This window comes from Perca fluviatilis, chromosome 14, assembly GCF_010015445.1.
Source record: "Perca fluviatilis chromosome 14, GENO_Pfluv_1.0, whole genome shotgun sequence".
In the NCBI taxonomy this organism is placed as follows: Eukaryota; Metazoa; Chordata; class Actinopteri; order Perciformes; family Percidae; genus Perca; species Perca fluviatilis.
The window spans coordinates 9,102,706-9,122,305 of NC_053125.1; the positions used below are offsets into that span (position 1 = coordinate 9,102,706).

The 19,600-nt window shown below is 41.1% G+C and overlaps 2 protein-coding genes across 2 annotated transcripts; one reads left to right on the forward strand and one right to left on the reverse strand.

The window, feature by feature from the left end:
* The first annotated feature begins 1,037 nt into the window (after window positions 1-1,037).
* On the forward strand, window positions 1,038-6,715 carry si:dkey-112a7.4. Its single transcript, XM_039823335.1, has 3 exons — window positions 1,038-1,347; window positions 1,698-2,045; window positions 4,914-6,715. The coding sequence occupies exons 2-3, from the start codon at window positions 1,865-1,867 to the stop codon at window positions 4,991-4,993; spliced, it is 261 nt and encodes an 86-aa protein (XP_039679269.1). The 5' UTR covers window positions 1,038-1,347; window positions 1,698-1,864; the 3' UTR covers window positions 4,994-6,715.
* Window positions 6,716-8,684: 1,969 nt separating this feature from the next.
* On the reverse strand, window positions 8,685-18,954 carry cldn7a (claudin 7a). Its single transcript, XM_039821555.1, has 4 exons — window positions 18,537-18,954; window positions 13,072-13,236; window positions 10,599-10,683; window positions 8,685-9,161 (listed from the first exon to the last, which is right to left on the reverse strand). Exons 1-4 carry the CDS (start codon window positions 18,757-18,759, stop codon window positions 8,993-8,995), a joined length of 642 nt encoding a protein of 213 aa, XP_039677489.1. The 5' UTR covers window positions 18,760-18,954; the 3' UTR covers window positions 8,685-8,992.
* Window positions 18,955-19,600: the final 646 nt, after the last annotated feature.

The window sequence follows — 19,600 nt, forward strand, 5'->3', positions numbered from 1 at the left end:
GAAAAGAAAATTATTATGGCAGATTTTTAAGCGGATGGTTGTCCTCCAAGGCAGTGGTTCTCAAACTTTTTTCAGTAATGCACCCCCTGTGAATAGTTTTTTTAAGCCAAGAACCCCCTGACCAGTGCAAAGCATATTTGTTAGAAAACAAAGTATGTAAGGGGTGCAAGATTTACTAAACAACAACATTGTAACTGAACATTTGAATGCTCAAATGCTTAGAATCATCACTAAATGTCTTTATTATTATAATTATTTTATGATTTATGCATGACATATTTTTTAATTAGCATTTTGAAAAAATTTCACGTACCCCTTGCAGTCCTCTAAAGAACCCCTAGGGGTACGTGTACCCCCATTTGAGAAACACAGCTCTAAGGGAACAAGAGGGTAGTAAATTTAATCTCAGCCCCCCTAAAAATTATAATAATTAAAAACAAATTAATATTTTTTATAATAAAAAAATTAATCAATTTTAGTGCTTCAAGTGAGTTTGTTAGTGACAGAGGGCAAACAATTACAGGTTCAAAGAAACAGGTGTCGCTGTCGCCAATGCTATGCACCTGTAACCCAGTCAAGGAAATTTTTATTTTTTATTTATTTATTATCATTTCATTTGATTCTGGTAGTCCATAGAGGGACTTTCGTAGTTTTTTCATATGTTCAATATTTTGCATTTATCCTCCGTTATAATAATAAACACATATATTCATTGTTATCCAGTGGGGGGGGGGGTAACATTTTTGCAAGGCACAGCATCCGTGTCACGTTCTCATTAGGGGCTGAGCCCCCCTAAAGCTCTGATCCTAGAATCGCCCCTGTGTGTAATATAATTATGTATTTATATACCTGCACTTCAGTGAGGTGACCTAAACCGCTGCCTCTGACATAAGGCATGTGTTATAGACTATATGGGGGGGAATTACTGGGCAGTGCCTGTCATTGGCTGGCGCGTGAGTCACTCTATCATTACTGAAGGTGCGCACGCACTACGCTCACGAAACTTTGGCACGTTACACCTCCTCCACTGTATAATCCCAAATGTCAGCACTGTCCCGTCTATCGACCGCACGGTGACGTGCGCACATGCCGCTATGAGTCAACTCAGTCAAGACACAATACGAGGAAATCCCCAATGCCGAAGAGACGACGAGTGGCCCCTTTAAATCGACGCTTCCTCGGTGGTGTGTGTGTGCCAAGAGAGAGTGAGAGAGAGAGAGAGAGAGAGAAAGAGAGAGAGAGAGAGAGAGAAAGAGGGAGAGGGAGAGCTCTGATAAACAACAACAGTGCTTTCAGAAGCCGCTTTTACTGGATCCAGCTCTTTACTGCATCCTCGGTGAAGAAAAGGTGAGGTCATTTTTTTCAAATCACATTTAACGTATTCCTAAAGGATTTTAGAGGAAGCGACCTGTTAGCCTAATGTTGCCTTTTGAAGCGGGCGGAAAAGCAGTTTATTACAGTGAGTAGACCGAACGGAAGACACGTTATTGTGCTGCTCGGCTATTGTAATGGCCAGGAAGGCATGTTTGCTACACCTGTTAGTTGTAATAACAGTAGCAAACACATAACGAGTTTATAACGTCGTTTATTTCGATATTAAACAGCGGAGAAGTGTTTGTGCGCACGTGCCAAGAAGCTGGCCGCTCGTTGACGTATGAGAGCTATTTTTGACTAACGTTATTTACTTTCTTTCCCAGGCTGCGAGGACTTTGTCTCTGTTATTTTTTTCCCAACATTCTGTCGCCTGTCGTTCACACATTCATTGTTGAATGCCATTGCGGAAGTGAGAAGCTTTTTCGACACGACGCAGAGCTTGGGCTGTGCGGACATCTAGCGGCCAATCCGGAGAAGGCGCCTTCCAGAGATGTACGGAGCTTCAGGTATCCCAGAGCTCATCCAGCCCAGCGGGCCGCCCCGGCAGCCGGGTCCGGCTGGGCAGTATAACCCGGGACACCCCCAGGTCAACGGCGACGGCGGGGGAGCCAACCCTCAGAGACTCGGACAGAGGGCACCCAAGCTGGGGCAGATAGGTCGAACCAAGAAAGGTGAGGGACTGGCACTTAAATTACATGATGGCATAACCACTATGAGTACTAATTGTAATGACCAAGACGATAAGGCAAAAACTCATTTTGAAGGCTCTTTTCAAGAAGATGCTCCTATTCAGAAACGATAGGCCTACATAGGGCAGGGCCGATATGGAGAAAATCAAATATCACAATGTTGTTGACCAAATACCTCGATATCGATACCGCAACTATATTGTAGTGTTGACTATTGGTGCTTTCACAAAATATTTACACAATGAGATTTTTTATGAATAATCATCGGTAATATGGATATAATAACTAAGTGGGCAAAGGCAAATAATAGAACAGTTACAACAGTCTGGTAAGTTCATAAAATGACATCACTTTACTGTAATGCAGCCTTTAAAACCAGGAAAAGACAACACTTGTGCCATATTACGATATCCAAAATCTAAGACGATATCTAGTCTAATATCACGATATCGATATATTGCCCAGCTCTAGGCCTACACACTATTTTCCTAAGTGATCTGTCAAGGGAGTGAAATCCATTCCTACATCACTATATGACGTATAGTCATAGGGACACCTAAAGCAGACTTTTTTTTGAAATGGGGGTATGATGTATGATGTACAAAAATGAGAATCCCTGTCCAGCAAAGAAAACATTTTAAACGTTTGTATACTGAAGAACACAATAAGAGCATAACATTGAATACATGTAGGCCTATATTTTACTGGCTGTGGGAAAAAAAGCTCCCTATGGACAATAAAAGATCTAAATCTAAAATCTGCCCAGAGCACACAGCAGATGTTACGGATGCACGCTAATGCACAATGGTAACTCATTATTTGCGCATGCAAGGTTTGTAGGGCTGCAGTAATGATGTAGTCATTCGGAGAGCAATAACATCTACGATTGAACAATGATCACATTCTTTTATTACCTCCATGCTTTGTTTTTTTCCTCCGAAAACAAGGAGGCAAATTCTGATTGGGATTTTTTGAAGAGTATTTGGTTGAATTTTGAATAGATTTTTTCCGACGTAGCTGATAGTTGCAGCCCGTGATGTCTGCGTGGCTGTGCTCAATTACATTGAGTATTGTATTAACTTAATCTGCAAAACACTACAGCCTCTGAAGCAGGGATGGGAATCGCACATTTATAAAATATTAAACCTGATCACATTCATCCTTTCACAGTCTTTGTGTCTTTATTTGAAAGGTAGCATCTTGTCTAGCATGTGGCTAAAAGCACAATCCAAACTATAGCAGTTCAAACATTGCTCAAAAAAGTTAGCTCCTTGTCAATAATAGGTCATATTTGAAAAACAATAACTAGGACAAGCTCGATGCCAAAACTATGCACATGCCAGACCTCTAGGCTTAAAGCAAAAGTTTGACATTTTGGGAAATCTGCTTATTCCCTCTGTTGAAGAGACTTTAGACGTGAAGATTGATGGCACTGTCACATTTGTCTGTTTAATATTAAGGGACTGCCAGTGGCCGGTTAGCTTAGCCTAGCATAAAGACTGGAAACGAGAACAAACAGCTAGCCTGGCTAAGCGAATGAGCAACTTTCCTCACATGTCAAGCTATTCCATTAAAGGGACAGTTCACCAAAAAATAGGGCTGGGCGATATGGAGAAAATCAAATATCACGATATTTTTGACCAAATACCTCGATATCGATACTGCAACGATATTGTAATGTTGACTATTGCTGCTTTCACAAAATATTTACACAATGAGATTTTTGATAAATAATCATCTGTAATGTGGATATAATGACTAAGTGGGTAAAGGCAAATAATAGAACTGTTACAGTCTGGTTAAGTTCAGAAAATGACATCACTTTACTGTAATGCAGCCTTTAAAACCAGGGAAAGACACCACTTGTGCCATATTACGATATCCAAAATCTAAGACGATATCTAGTCTCATATCACGATATCAATATAATATCGATATATTGCCCAGCTCTACCCAAAAATCATTTTTACTCTTAAGCCGCCTACACATGATCCGCACTAAAACCACTCTGCGCTGGCTGTGCCGTTGTTTTTCCTCTGGGGAGAGCGGTGGCGACAACTCGGGAGGAAGCGCTACCCTTGGCCCGGCGCACCGGCTTCCGAATTGGCGAGGGTAGCTCAAATGATTTAAACTTTGACCCGGTTGTCGCTGACCTTTTTTTTTAATTTATTTATTTTTTAAGGCGCAACCAAAGCTATAAGCAATGACGACGTATACCTGCGCTGCGCTTTGCCTCTCTGACTGCAATGTGCTCTACCTCGCCATTCTACCTCTGATCGTGCGTAGGCGGCTTTAGCTGTAGTGCTATTTATCAGTCTAGATTGTTTTGGTGCGAGTTGCCCAGTGTTGGAGATAGCTGCCGTAGAGATTTCCATGAGTGCGTGGTGATACTGTTGGCAAGTGTAGTTTAGTAAAAAGAAAATAGTTCCCGCATGAAACTGCTCACAACCAGGTGGGTGGATTATCTTGAGTTACTGGGTCATGATCTTTGGAAAGAGACATTGCTGTTGAGCTTTTAAAATGTATTTTTCTTTGCCTCTTTGAAGCCGACTGCCCTCTAGTTCCATTATATTTGAGAGAAGGCAGACATCTCTATGACCGATATATCTCCAACTCACTGGGCAACTCGCACCAAAACGATCCAGATTGATGCATAGCACTGCATGCAAGAGGGAAAAGATGTATTTTTGATTTGGGGATGAACTGTCCCTCTTTGAAGAGAACGAATCTACTAATCTCTAAATGGACAAAATAGATGTAAGCTTATTCTATTTTTCCATTCTATTTCATATCAATGCATTCTTCACTTCGAGGCACACCTTTTCTGACTTCTGACCTTTCCTCCTCCAGTGGACTTGGACGATGAAGACTTGGATGACATCATGAACAACAACGGGCAGTGTCCTGTGTCCCTGTCGCCCATCTCTTAAAACTTCACCAAGAAGTGCCAACAACAACGACGACAACTAAAAAATCTCCCAGGATGCCAAAACTCCCCGTCAGTGATCTTGGCCTTTTGATCCTGTCGTGTGTCCTACACCGAAGCCTCCGATGGCTCGACCAGGCACACCGAAACGGCTCATTTAGCGGCAGCTGAAGCCCCATAGGCCCTGATTGTACATAGTGTTTATTTAACTTAACCTTTGGTCAGACTGTGAATGGATTGTATTGCATCGCTCTCTACTCTATACCTCGGTAGGCAGTAGATTATCAGCGCTGGACAGAAGGATTTGGAGGAAGTGTCTATATTTTTCAGAGCTACTTAACAAGGGCTACATTTCTAAAGTTGCACTGAGCGAACGGTTCGATGAGAAGCAGCCTTCGCCCTGCCTGTATTTTTTTTTTTTTTTTCGGTGAGGGTTCCTGATTGACTGCAGGGTTGGTTGTGTGTGTGTCGGGGGGGGGGGTGAGAGAGAGAGAACACACGCCTGTTAATGTGTAACACACAGGTGGAATGTTAAGCTTTGGTTGTGCAATGACTATCACTCATCTCACACTGATGCAAGTGGTGTACTAATATCCATCGGATAAAAAGCTCGCTAATTACAGAAAGGAGAAAAAAACAAACTACTGCTAATTATTTATTGTTTGAAAAAATAACAAAAAACGAGAAGAAACACTTTGGTCGTGTTGTTATGGCTTCTACATGTTTTTTTTGTTTTTTTTACTCGTTTCTGAATGGAAATTTGCTTCAGTCATCTATAACTGAGATTTATTTATGTTTCCAAACGGTGCACTTTGTGGGAATGCCTGTTATGTGCAGTGACATGTTGCAGAATTCTATGCATGGAGTCTGCTTGAAAACAAAAAAAGCAAAAAAAAAAAAAAGCATCAAAACATGTAACTGGTATCCTGTTATTAAAGGGCTAAATGTAATAGTATTTCAAATCACACCACCGTGATGCTCTTTTAGATCAGGCCGAGTCAACATTTTCCTAAACTTATTGTTGGCTCGGGCTGTAGACTCGGCGGTTAAAATATCGTAAACGACAGATTTATGGAGGGGGTTTGGTTTTTGTTTGGTTTTTCAAAGGCCAGACAAACTGTGATTAAAGACGTGTACAGTTCTAATTCTTTGTAATCAATTGCCAAGTGATATTTAACGCTGTATCAGGTCGCTAATTAAAATGGATTCCGCGCGCAGACACGTCATAATGAGCAACACTTACTTTGTGTTCATATTTACAGCGGTAATCTGCTTGTTAAGCCACACCCAGATGGCATTTTTTTAAGGTTCAGGTGAACACTTTTTAAAGATAAATGTCCTCCTTTACTTAATTACAGTATGAGATCATGAAAACAAGCCGTTCTCTGTGATTAGCTCTCACCGCTGAGACAATCTGAACACTGCTGTTCTTTTTTTTTTTTTTTTTTTGAGGTCATTTTTAAAAGATTGCAGTGGACCTTGGAATGACATGCTACTGTCTGTAAAGGCTCATGCTGACGTCACGTTACTTAGTTGGCTGTGAAGTTGTTACTAGTTCACTTTTAACTTTTTTTTTGTTTTGCTTCGCGGAAGCATTGCATTTCACAGCCCATTCTCTGACTCAAAGGGTGTTGTTTTGGGGGTCGTGGCTACCATCTGCATGCAAATGGTCAACTTTTCATAATGCATCTTGGGAAATAAAAGACGAATCTTTTGTGGAAATCTGTTTTGATGCACTTGGTCCCAATGGTGTTCTAAAACTACATCCGCATTCACATGACTGCTAACGCTTGTGTTCGTTTTACACAGTTATGGAACTTTAACACGACTGTCACATAAAAAGTCTTGATCCTAACAATTGTTTCTTCTAAAAAAAGAAGGTCCAAGGTGTGAACATATGCAGAGGTTTAAACGTTTGACTTCATAACCAGTATACAGTCACATGTAAAGGGACATACCAGGGTTTTTCTTTTTTTTTCACCTGCTGTTTGTCCCCGAATAAACAGAAGCAAATACAATACAATGCATTTGAGATGTAGGTGAGAAGCAAATGTAAAGTGGGAAAAACAGCTCATCCGAAAAAACATAAATCATCTATTTCTGAGTTTTTCAGTCACACTTACCTGTGATGACACCACAGCAGTCATGCCAAGGCTGGATTTATCACCTAAAGCATTTTTTTAAGCCTAATATTACAGTAGTGTGATGTGGCCTAATGCCAATTACAGGCAAGAAATAGAGTAGTAAACAGACTCTGCATGCCTAAAAGATCCCCTCCAGACATGTTTTACACATACATACAAACACAGTCTGCTTTAAATAGTAATTTGTGTCTAGGATGTAAAAAAAAAAAAAAATCTTAAAATTACACCTACTCCTTCCTCATTTAAAAACCCAGAATCTGTGAATATGCAATTATTTCTCTTTTTCAAAAGGGCTCTGCACTACTACACTGAGAAGTCACTAGAAACTCACCACCCGCCATTCTCTCATCCGAGGGCCGTAACAATAATCTCAACACATTTTTGAGTGGAGGGGGACCCACAAATATTTTGCGTATGATTTGATGCTCTTTAATGATAATACGGTTGTTTTTCTTTTTGCTACATTAAAGGGGAACTACGAAGTTTTATTTTTAGCTTAATTTACCTTAACTGAACAGCTTCGGAGTCAGACACAAGCTGCCAAATATCTATTCTCAAGCTGTAGGGGGAGCTCTATAGAGAAACCTGCAGGCAAACAAGCCAGAAAACAGCGAAGAAATGGCCAAAACTGCATAGCGCCCCTTTAAGTGACAATTTTGCAGTTTTGTCGTTTTGGATCGAAGTAAATGATGTTGGAGAACACAGCGTCATGTAGAGCATTTGCTGTTTTTGCATAAAGAAATACCAGTTTAGTGTTTTATCAATGTAGAAAAAATGACTATATAATCAGCTATTACCACCACGCAATTAACAATGTTGCAAATATCTTTTATTTAAGTACTGTTGGACATGTATACAAATGTCCTTTCACTCATTTTTTTCATTACACCTTTATTTGCTAAATGAGCCAAAACATTTTTTTATAAAACTATGACATAAAAAAAAAAAAAAGCTGACACTGTTCATCTTAATACAAAATGTGACTTTATAATCTCTGAAAGCTCAAACTGGGCCCCAGTGATCTACCTATTATATAAACCTACACCGAAGCCACAACTTCATCCTACGTTTGTCAAAAATAAATAGAGGCAGTTTAATCTCATAGTGGCCGATATGGAAGCTGTTAGAGTGATAACGGCACAGTGACTACTTAAGAAAATATTTCATATCTGAGCAGGGTTTGTAACAGACTGGTATGAAGAGCTGCAGGGCCTGCAGTGAGCGCTGCAGTAAAAGGCCTGTGTGATAACAGGCCACCCTACACACTGAGCCCTGTGTGTGAAGTCACACCCTGCCCATCGTAGCGTCTATTTAAAAACCACCAAACGGTTCATATAAAAAAAACACCGTTTTGTCACCCCGTGTCTCTGTTGCGCGGAGCCCGTGAGTCGCAGCCTGGACACCGAACTGGAATTGATTACTTTCAATTACACGGCAAACGCTAATAGACGCTGGTGCTAACGTGAAGGTGCGATTGTTGGCTAAAACCCACCGTTTAGGCTGCAATTCGAGAGGTTAACGCTCCGAGGGCTTGTCTATTAAGTCGGGGGATCTAATTATAATGGATTTGTGAAGGTCACTTGTAAACAATCGTGGAATGTGTGGTCGGGGTGAGAGACATCATTCATGAAACAATTGAGAGTGCCGCGTGATAATCGAGGGGTTATCGAAGGTCTGCCTGACCAAAAAAAAAGAAAAGAAAGTCCCATTTCAGTAATTCCTTGCCTCTATGATTCACAACTTCCCGTATACACTTTCAGTTTTACTCTTGGCTGCAAAAATGAGAGGAGGGGTGGGGATGGGGAATGGGGGGTGGGGGGCTAAGCTTCTGTTGGAGTCCAAAGCTGTAGGGGGCGCTCTCAGACATATTCTTTAGTGCTGCTCGGCGGACCAGAGCGGGAAGCGCCCATGGACGGGTACTTCGACGCCTGTTTCTTTCGTGGACAGGATGCGGCCAACATGGCTCCGCCCAGGACGTCTAGGAGGGAGCCGCCCCAGGCGATGAAGATGGCCGCGCCGAACTCAAACCTGGGGAAACACAAGATGGTGTTGAGCAATTATTTCAAAATAAAAAGGTTTGGATTTTTTTTTTTTTTCAGTGACAAATTGAACTTCTGGCTGAATGGATTCCTCCGTTTTGCTGCTACACACAAGACGACATGTCTATCGTATCAGTTCGGTTTGAAAGTAAATTTCTAAACTGTGCAAACATTCAAACCAATGGTGAAAGCTGTACTCAGGTCTGTTACTTAAAGTGAGACTACTGCATTTATGGGATTGGGGATTCATAAAACCAGCAAATATTAATTTGATAACATTAGCAAAGATTAGCCTCCATAAGCTTCTGGTCATACCAGACCAAGTACGACTGTAGCAGAAAACCCCCAGAGTGTATTACATTGATCAAGGGTGTGTTTTATTACATATAAATATATATAGAACTTTGTATGTGTAATATGAAAAATGTGTTATTTCTTTGATCAGAAGGAGATAACTTTTTAATTTAAGCAGCAATACAATTACCGGTATATCAAATGTATTCATTTTAAATAACGGTTCTGTACATTTACAGAATTATCAGCAAAATACCAAAGTATGAAATATGCTGAACTACTGTATAATATTTGATTTTTAATGATGATCCATCAATGTGTAAACAGCTCATTTGAACTACTTTATGGTTGTTAACGTATAGAAATTCATGTTTTTTTTAAATTTATTTATAGTCTTAATATGCAAAGTAACAACAACTATAGTTTTAATGGAGTAAAAAGTAAAAAGGGAAGTTTGGGGTCCTCTGCTGGAGCTGCTCCCCCCGCGACCCGACACCGGATAAGCGGACAAAGATGGATGGATGGATGGATGGAGTAAAAAGTGCAGATTAGAAGTTAAAATCCAAACAAAATGGACCCGTGCTTTAAAATAATATGTTAAGTAGTAGCAGTCGTAGTAGTAGTATTAGTAGAAATAGTAATACTTAGATGAATTGTTCGCCATTTTGGGAAATATTGACTTTTCTTCCGGGAATTAGAGATTAGTACCGCTCTCATATCTGACTGTTAAATATAAAGCTACAGCCAGCAGCTAGTTTGCTTAGCATAGCATAAAGACTGGAAACATAGGGGAACAGGTAGGCTAGCTCTGTCACCGCACCGGGCCAAGAAATAGACCGGCACATAGCCGTAAAGCCACAACATGTCGTAGTTACACTTGTGGACCTAACATGGTAAATAATGAGCTTTAGAGGTGCTAGCCAGGCTAGCTGTTTCCCCTGTTTTCTCCATATGCTAAGCTAAGCTAACTGTCCCAGCTGTAGCTTCATATGTAACTGACAGATATGAGAGTGGAATCCATCTTCTCATCTAACTCTTGGCGAGCAAGCGAATGAGCAAATATCCCAAAATGTCAAACTAAGGAATTTAATTACAATACTTGAACACCCTGTGTTTTTCAGGGGTTACTTACTTGGTGTTGACTGGAGTGTAGGGATTATAGAAAGCCCGGATCACATTATGAGCGAACCAGGAGCACGCTACGATGGCACACAGCCCTGAGAGGAGAGAAGGCCAACAACAGAGATCAATCAGTCCATCAGCACATCATCAAAACCTGAGAGGGTAGACATGCTTTTACCCTCTTTATAGTCACCAGACGGCGAGCTATTGACTCCAGCACAATTAGCTTTTAGTGTTTCTGTTCTCTCCAGAGCCAGTTAGACCTCCTGTGTTAGAATCAGTGCCAGGAGTACTGGACCTATTCAATCATTCATCACAGGAGTGGGAGGACAGCTTTTTGGACTAGGGATCAAACGTCCTCCTACCTACCGTATGATGTACGCAAGATCTAGGCAAGAATGTGAAGATGAAGCGAGTTTTGATGAAATGTTATGTAACCAGGTCTGTGTTGATTATCAAAGGTCCCATAGACAACACTATATGGATTATCATTGGTCCCATACAGTGGCATGGTCAGCGAAGAGTCATTTCACCAGAGCCACACAGACTAAAAAATTGATTTTACCACCAGTCTTTTCTAATGTATCATATTACCATTTCAGCTGTTTAGTTTAGATTATTTTATTCACATATTATTTAAAAAAATACAAGAATAAAGCTTGATACAAGGTAAAACTTTATGCAGGGGAGGTTAGAAGCCAAGACAATTCTTATGAAGATACCAGCCCTCTAAGTAACACTAGTTACACTAAGCAGCAGTGGAGATTAGAAAATGAGAACAATAAAATAGGGTGTAAGTGTACAAAATGGGATGCATTACAATACGATCTCTTAACCGAAGTCTCAAAAGTCATTGTTGATTAGACCGTTTCAAATGTTTTTTGAATGATAATAATGTAGATGTGGACTGAAGTGATGCCGGTAGATTGTTCCAAAGAGATGGTCCTCTGCTGTTCATATGTCAATTTTCTGTTTTCTGTTTTTTTTAGTACACACTAGCGGTGTAGTTCTGGTAGTAGGATTGCCATAACATTTGATACAGATATCCATGGTGCCCAGAGAACAAATTAACTAGGAGATGCCAGACAATCTGGCAATGCCAGACTAGACTGGTACTAAATCTTGTATAGACATTCATGGTTCCCAGTTGATTTGTCCAAAAGAATTTGGGGGACTCCCTCCACTGTAGAGCCACCATAGGCTTACATTCAGTTTGTGGGTTCTTTGTGATGTTAGAGCTACAAAGATTAATCGGTTAATCGACTAGTTGTCAACTATTAAATGAATAGCCAACTATTTTGATAGTGGATTAATCGGTTTGGGTAATTTTTTTTTAAAGCCAGTGAACTGAATATCTTTGAGTTGGGGATAAAACAAGACATTTGAGGACGTCATCTTGGGCTTTGGGAAACACTGATCGACATCGTTCACCCTTTTCTGACATTTTAGAGACCAAACAACCAATCGATTAATCCAAAAAAAACAATCGACAGATTTATCAACGCTGAAAATAACTACTGCGCAGACTCTGGCCCCAAAATTAGAAGACGTCCGCGCCCGTATCCAGTATATTTTGGCTTCAGCTTTGTACAGTGGGAGGTAGTTGAGACGCGTCGTCCATCTTTTTATACAGTCTATGGTCTCCATCCAATTAAAGACCCGGAAATGTTTGACTGACGTGTTAAGCTGCTTACACACTGACCAGACGGCTGACCGTTGACAGAAAAGCTAGTTGAAATGATCAGTCTCCCCGTGTTTGTCCAAAAAGTGCCACCGAACACACCAAAAATACGAGACGACATGAGACGTAATGTATCTCTATAACAGCAGGCGGCGCTAATCTGTATTGTTGCCCAAGAAATGAAAACCGGCAGCTGATTGGACGAACGCGTCACATGGGTTTGTTTTCTCCGGAAATTCAAAGCCAGACTGTCATGGCGGCTCGTTCAGAATACGATCTCATATTGTACTAAAATAGTTCACTGAAACGTGTTTCTGAAAACATTTTAAGAGAGAAATAGGCCGTGCAGTTGCTGAATCTGTCTTCATTTCAGCTCAATAAGGTCAGTTTAAAAGATTTCCGTCAGATTTTGAGAGACTCTAGTCACGCTCATTCCGCTCGCCATTTCCGGGTGAGTCCCGACTGCCCTGCCGCCGACCGAACATGTCAGGTCGGCGAAAATGAACGCCGACAGCCCCCCAGACTGACGACGGCACGGGACACACCGAACAGACTCGAGTCACTGACCTCGCCAGACTGTCCAACGGCCGATAATCGGCCTGATGTGTCAGCACCTTTAGACAGCACGAAGGACGCTGTTGATCCCTCCTCTAGAGTTCCACACACAGAAGCTGTACTTGCAGCTTGTGGTGGAACAACACCTTGATGTTGCTTTTCCCTTTCATTTGTCATCCATCTATATATGCAGTCAAATTCCCCTCATAGTGCTTGATTGGCAATCAACAAATTATGGCATCCTCACCTCCCACGAGTAGGATGATGCCTCCTGTCATGGCGACGCGGGACTTGCGCACTTTTTCGCTCCCTCCACAGGTGGTGCACTTCATTCCCATACAGGCCACACCCAGGCCTGCGACGGACACAATGATGCCAACTATCATCAAGGCACGAGTGGCCTGGAGTGAACCTGGTGGGGGGGCAGACAGAGAGAAGGGAAACAATTATGCATGAGGAAAGGTGCGTCTGTCTCCGTACGGGGAGGCAGCAAATACATGGGCTTTCTTTTTGTTTTTGTGGATCGTGGGAGTGCAGCTTTTAAAAAAAAAGTGCAATTTGGAAGCACCAAACTGGTAAATGATGAGGAGAGACAAGCCTTGACCCATCAGCCAGGCTTTTTTGTGTGTGTGTCCAGAGGTTGTGAATTACACTCGCATTAGCCTGTCAGGACATTTGAATGTGATCTTTTCCTGGAAGAGAAACCATGGGATACACATGAACACACACCAGCACACAGAGAAACACCAAATCTCACACTCACTGTTTCCCCTCCCATCTGAAACACTACTGTTAGGATCCTCATCTGTCAGTGCCCCCCCTCCTCACCCTATAAACCTATCACAGGGTGAGTCCCCCCTTTGTCTCTCCTCCTCTGTCCACCTAGAACCAGTCTGTGCCAGTCTAAGCCATCCCATCACTACCCTGCCCAAACAAACAAAACCCTCCAGCAGCGAGGGAGGGATGGGTGGGTGGAGAGAGACAGAGGGAAGGATGGTGCGGCGAAGAGGGAGACTGGGGGGGGGGGTTAACTCTATAAAATACTGCTACATGGGGAACAATAGGGTGGATTATATAGTAAATGCAGAGAGAGAGAGAGAGAGAGAGATACAGGATGCACAGTATCCTGGCTGGGAGCTACATCACACTGCGGTCATTATTGCTACTGAGCCGTCTATGGCAGCTTTGCAGTGGCTTCACAAATGTAGCACGTCTGCTGCCATTTACTGTACGGAAAAAAAAGGGACGCAGAAGATACTGGTTTGGTTGCGATTCCTTTGTAGTACATGCGTTACACAGATTTAAGATACAAAAAGTTAGGTGGTGCGCCGGGGGCCGGAGCGGAGGCGTGGCTTCTGAGGCTCCGGCGCCCGAATGTTTTCTACAAAAAGCCCCAAACCTTTTTAAGATTTTAAAATAACGTCAACTTCGCGTCACTTTTCCCTCGAGCCCTCTGACTGGAAAGGTTAAATCGAGTGGAGCAAAAGTTAAATTCATGGGGAAATATTGCCATTCAATTTTTGAACTCTACTCCAACATAGTAAAACAAGAATAGGATTCAAGATTAGTAATGCCGTTTACTCCATATTCCTACCCTACCTTTGTTATGTCTAGCCTAAATGAAAACTAGTAACATCAGATATGTCTTTCAGGAGTGAAAAGGAGTCATCCTCAACATTTGTAGTGTTCTGGTTTCAGAATGATGAAGACAGTTGGAGAACAATTAGATACTAAACAGGATGTAGGCTCTACAGGATTCACTTTTTTTTAGTGGCAACTATCATGTCTTTGTCCCAAATGATGTACAAATTTTAAGCCATTTTTTGGTTACACTTTACTTGAAGGTATCTACATAAGAGTGACATGACACTCTCATGAACGTGTCATAAACGTTTATGACGTAACACTTCTTTTAGCAAGTGTCATTCGGTTTTTGTCATGACAAGTTATGGTCAGGGTTAGGGTTAGAGTTAGGTCATGACTGTGTCATGTGTTCACGACAGTGTCATGTCACTCTTATGTAGATACCTTCAAGTAAATGGTTACCCATTTTATTTTATTTTTTTAAATCAAATGCCTTGAAAAATAGGTCAATGTAGCTGCCGTTGATGGTAAAAACATCTCCCCACTCTTCCCCTAGTGGTGCCAAATATGTTGTTATGTTAAAGTGCTCATATTATGCTCATTTTCAGCTTCATAATTGTATTTAGAGCTTGTACCAGAATAGGTTTACATGGTTTGATTTTCAAAAAACACCATATTTTTGTTGTACTGCACATTGCTGCAGCTCCTCTTTTCACTCTGTGTGTTGAGCTCTCTGTTTTAGCTACAGAGTGAGACATCTTGCTTCTGTTCCTATCTTTGTTGGGAGTCGCACATGCGCAGTAGCTAGGTAAGGACTACTAGCCAGTCAGAAGCAGAGTACGAGGGCGCGCCACGCTAGTCACGGAAGTAAAGGCTGGACTACAATGGAGCTGTTTGTTTTCTGTTGGAGATGGTAAGTCCCTTTGGGCTGGACTTTGGGCTTTTTCACTTTGTAAACTATAACGTGCACAAAAAAGATATATAACACAATAAAGGAAAGGGAAAAAGCCAAAAAGCATAATATGACTAGGGCTGCTCCCTCTTAGTCGATTAGTCGACTAATCGGTCATTTTGGTCTTAGTCAACTTAGATTTCTTTAGTCGATTAGTCATGTTTTATGCTTTTTTTCATGCTGAATGACTTATTTCCAAGAAATGTTCGAGCACATCTCTGGTGAACACAAGAATTAAAGTGGTGCTTTTGCATGACTCTTTGCAGAGAAACTCAGATTTACAGATCTGTCGATTAAATCAACTAATCGATTAGTCGATACAATTGAATGAGTGTTAGTCAACTAAGAATTTCTTCAATCGAGCACAGCCCTAAATACGAGCACTTTAAATTACAAAAAAATATATCAGGTTCTGATGCTCTTTTCTGTGTCCAGTAGCTGGACAGGCTTCTGTAGCTTTTCTCAAGTAAAGGTTACATTGCTACAACATTGGTTAACAAATATAAGTTGTCTTACTTAAAATAAAGCTAGTCATACACAACTGAACTGTTTAGTAATATATATATTTTTTCCCCAATCATGGTTCCACAGGGAGGCTATTCCACAGCCCAGCAGGGGGCCCTGGGGGGAATAATGAGCCGTGGGTCCCGGTTAATGTGTTTGCGGTCATTTGGAAAAACACACATTTATTCAGCAATTTGCACAATCTATTTTTTTTTTTTTCGTTGAATAGGGCCTTTTACAAAAGGAGGCTTGTTTTTGTTTCAACAAAGGGTTCAATTTTGCAAAGACAACTATCTCTGTTTTTATTTATTTTAATGTTTTGTGTCCAATCCTGGGAATATCAATCAAACTAGTGTTGGTTTGTTCATTTTTCAAAATGTCTTTTATCTAATTTTAAAAATGAACTCTTCTTTTCTTTTTCTAATGACAGGGTAGAAGTAGTAGTAAGTCATACTCCTTCCAAAACAAATGTGCACATATTATCATATGATCACAGACCGATGAAAAAGGGCCTTTGTGGCCCCTGAGGGTCTGGGGGCCCAAGGCTGGTTGCCAGGTTAGTAAACCATCTCAGCAGTAAGCCTACTGTATATACTGCAGGGCACACAAGACAGTGGCTGTAAATTACATCTCTAAACAAAAGAAAAAATAGATTCTATCAGATATATCAGCAGAGAAATTCTCAGTTTTCAATTAAAATTAGCACAAAAGAAATGAGTCTATCCATTACAAGAAATTGGTTGCAATTGGCTTTAAAAGCAAAGCCTCACTGCTTCCTCTAATACTGTATGTCATCAAATGAGGCCCAAAGTCTGCAGGTCTCTTATCACTGAAGGGCAGTTGCTATTATCCCAAACTGTTAAAACCATTATCTCCCAGTTTGCTATGAATAAATGAATGTGCATTTCTGCATGGGAAACGTCCTGAAGCCATTGTGTGTATGTGCCGGGTGATGTTCGCTACAGCAGTTTGTTTAGATGCCTGTGCTGCAGCAGTGCGGTTACCATGGTCACACCTTCCTATCAAGGTTTGAAGCTGATTATTTTGGCAACATCTTCAGTAATAAGCAACAACGGTTGTGGCGTTTGCAGTGTGGCTTCTATTTCATGGTGGCGAAAGAGAGAACAGAAAGTTTCTACAAAGTTGTCAGTCGCCCAGATCTTGGGATAACCCGGGGGAAAACAAGTTATGGAGCTGTGCATATTATCACCGGGGGTATATATTTCCACAAAAGCACGGCCATAGTGACAACATACACAGCTTTGAGTTCATATATGCATACGCAAACAACTGTCTTTCTCGAAGATGGATCATGGAATTAGCTCTTGAAATTTGGATAAGGCATCGTCTACTGTATTAAAAGTGAGAGTGCTTGGGAAATGTTGGGAGGTAAGGTGGGCTGGGACGGTTTCCCAGAATGTGACAATGCGTGGGTGAGGATTCTCAGGAATACTTGAAGAAAGAAATAGAGACTGAGCCCATGATCATTTTATTGATGCAACTTTGCACATTTGTATTATTGTAAATTAGGGGGTGAATGTGTTTGTAAAATAGTATATTCTGATGTTTTATACTTCACTTGCATGGAATATTTATTGTCTTACCTACCTGCCCAGGGGACTACGGGCAGGAAAAGAGCAATTGTGCTACAACCTGGTACAATAGATCTCTCCCCCACCCCTCACAGTGGACTGTATAACAGCTGAGTGTGGTTAATAAATATGGTTTGATGAGCAGGTTACAAAACTTGAGTATGGTTATCTGCAATAACAGTGTGGCCCATTGATGTCTCACATTTAGGTGCATGGGGATATATATCAATATATATATATCAAAAAAATAAAAATATCAAAGACAACCCACTCCCCAAAAGAGGTAAAAAAAAAAAAACTGTTCAGGGGGCTCAAAACATATACGGAAAACAAGACCTGTGTCTATTTTGTGTGGTAACAGTGAAGTAGATTTAAACGTTGGAGCTTCTGGCTTTAACAAGGTATCATTCTCTAACAGAGGTGTTGTTGGGATGTACACCATTCCTTAAAAAATTTAAAATTCAATTTTGAACATGCAGAAAGTTTTGTACATGGTTTCGTACATAAAGACAACCTGCTGCAATAAACACAGTGATGGTAGATTGACATAACTCGGTCATGGACAGCGATCGGATGTAACCAAGTACATTTCCTCTAGTACTGTACTTAAGTACAAATAGTGAGCTACCTAGTACTTTACTTGAGTCTCTTCTTTTCACGCCACTTTCTACTTCTACTCCGCTACATTTCAGAGAGAAATCTTGGGACTTTTTACTCCACTACATTCATCTGACAGCTTCAGTTACTAGTTACTTTACACATTAAGATTTTTTTGCACACAAAACACATCAACTTTATAAAAAAACAAGGTAAACTACCCAACAACATACAGGCCTACAAGTCCAGCTGAAATGAGTAGTCGATTAAACACTTAGTTGATTGACAGAACGGTTTGGATCGTTTCCAGTTTCTAAAATGTGAGGATCTCTCTGCATTGACTACTTTTACTTTTAATACGTACATAAGTATTGCCCCCTGATGGTACTTATATACTTTTACTAACATTTCCACTGCAGGACTTTTACTTGTAAACAGGGTATTATTATTTTATTTTTTTTTACAGTGTGGTTTAGTACTCACTGTCGAGCTGCAGAATGGAGTCGTAGATCTTACACTGGAGCTGTCCGGTACTTTGGAAGGCGCATGACATCCACAGCCCCTGGTACATGGCCACGGCTGTGATGATGTTGTCCCCGATGTACGCGGACATCTTCCACTGGGGCAGGATAGTCCCGATGATCAGTCCGACGATGCCAATTAAGGACAGGAAAAAGCCCAGCAGCTGAACACCAGAGTTGGCCATCTTTTAAAATAAAAATAAAAATAATAATAAAAAAAATAAGTTCCCCCTTTCTCTAAAATATACTTTGGGGTTTTCGGCGGATCCTGTATTCCTCTTCTTCTTCGCGAACGGTAAAAGCTCCAGAAATGTGTCTTTAAGTGAAGCAAGAGAAAGTGATGGGTACCGTGTCGCAGGGAAGTTGTGTACCGGGGGTCTTGAGTCGGGGCTGGGCATCCGAGATGCGCGCGCGCGCGCGTGTGTGTGTGTGTGTGTGTGTGTGTGTGTGTGTGTGTGTGTGTGTGTGTGTGTGTGTGTGTGTGTGTGTGTGTGATGCATGGAGTTGCAGTGCTCTGTGGTGGTCCCCTCTGCTTCCAGCAAAGCAACAGGTTGTCTTTGCACTCGACCCTTCTCTCTTTATCAGTTCTCTAACCTTTTTCAGCGGCGCCACTCTCTGCAGTATGCGGCATCAGGGCTGCTGGGGTGTAGGCTAACTAAGGACATTCTAGTCAAGCACTGCATGTACTTTACTCTCCCGGTTGTCCTCGGGTCAAATCTGACCCATTTTCAAAAAGTTTCTATATCACAAATTTGGGTTTTTCTTTCAACCAAATATTCAAAAAAAAAAGGTAACCATTATTCTTCACAAGTAACATAAATGATCAGTTCACTTCTTTCTTTGAATTCGGGTGTTTTATTTCATTTTACAGCATTTAAAAAAATAAAAAAAATAAATCATAAAAAAGAACGTTGACAAAAATGTAGAAAAAGACGCCCACATTTTGACCCAGATGAAACAAAAGGTTGCTCGGTCGACGAGAAGACACCACGAGGGTAAAATGCAAAAATAAATAAACCCTCCACA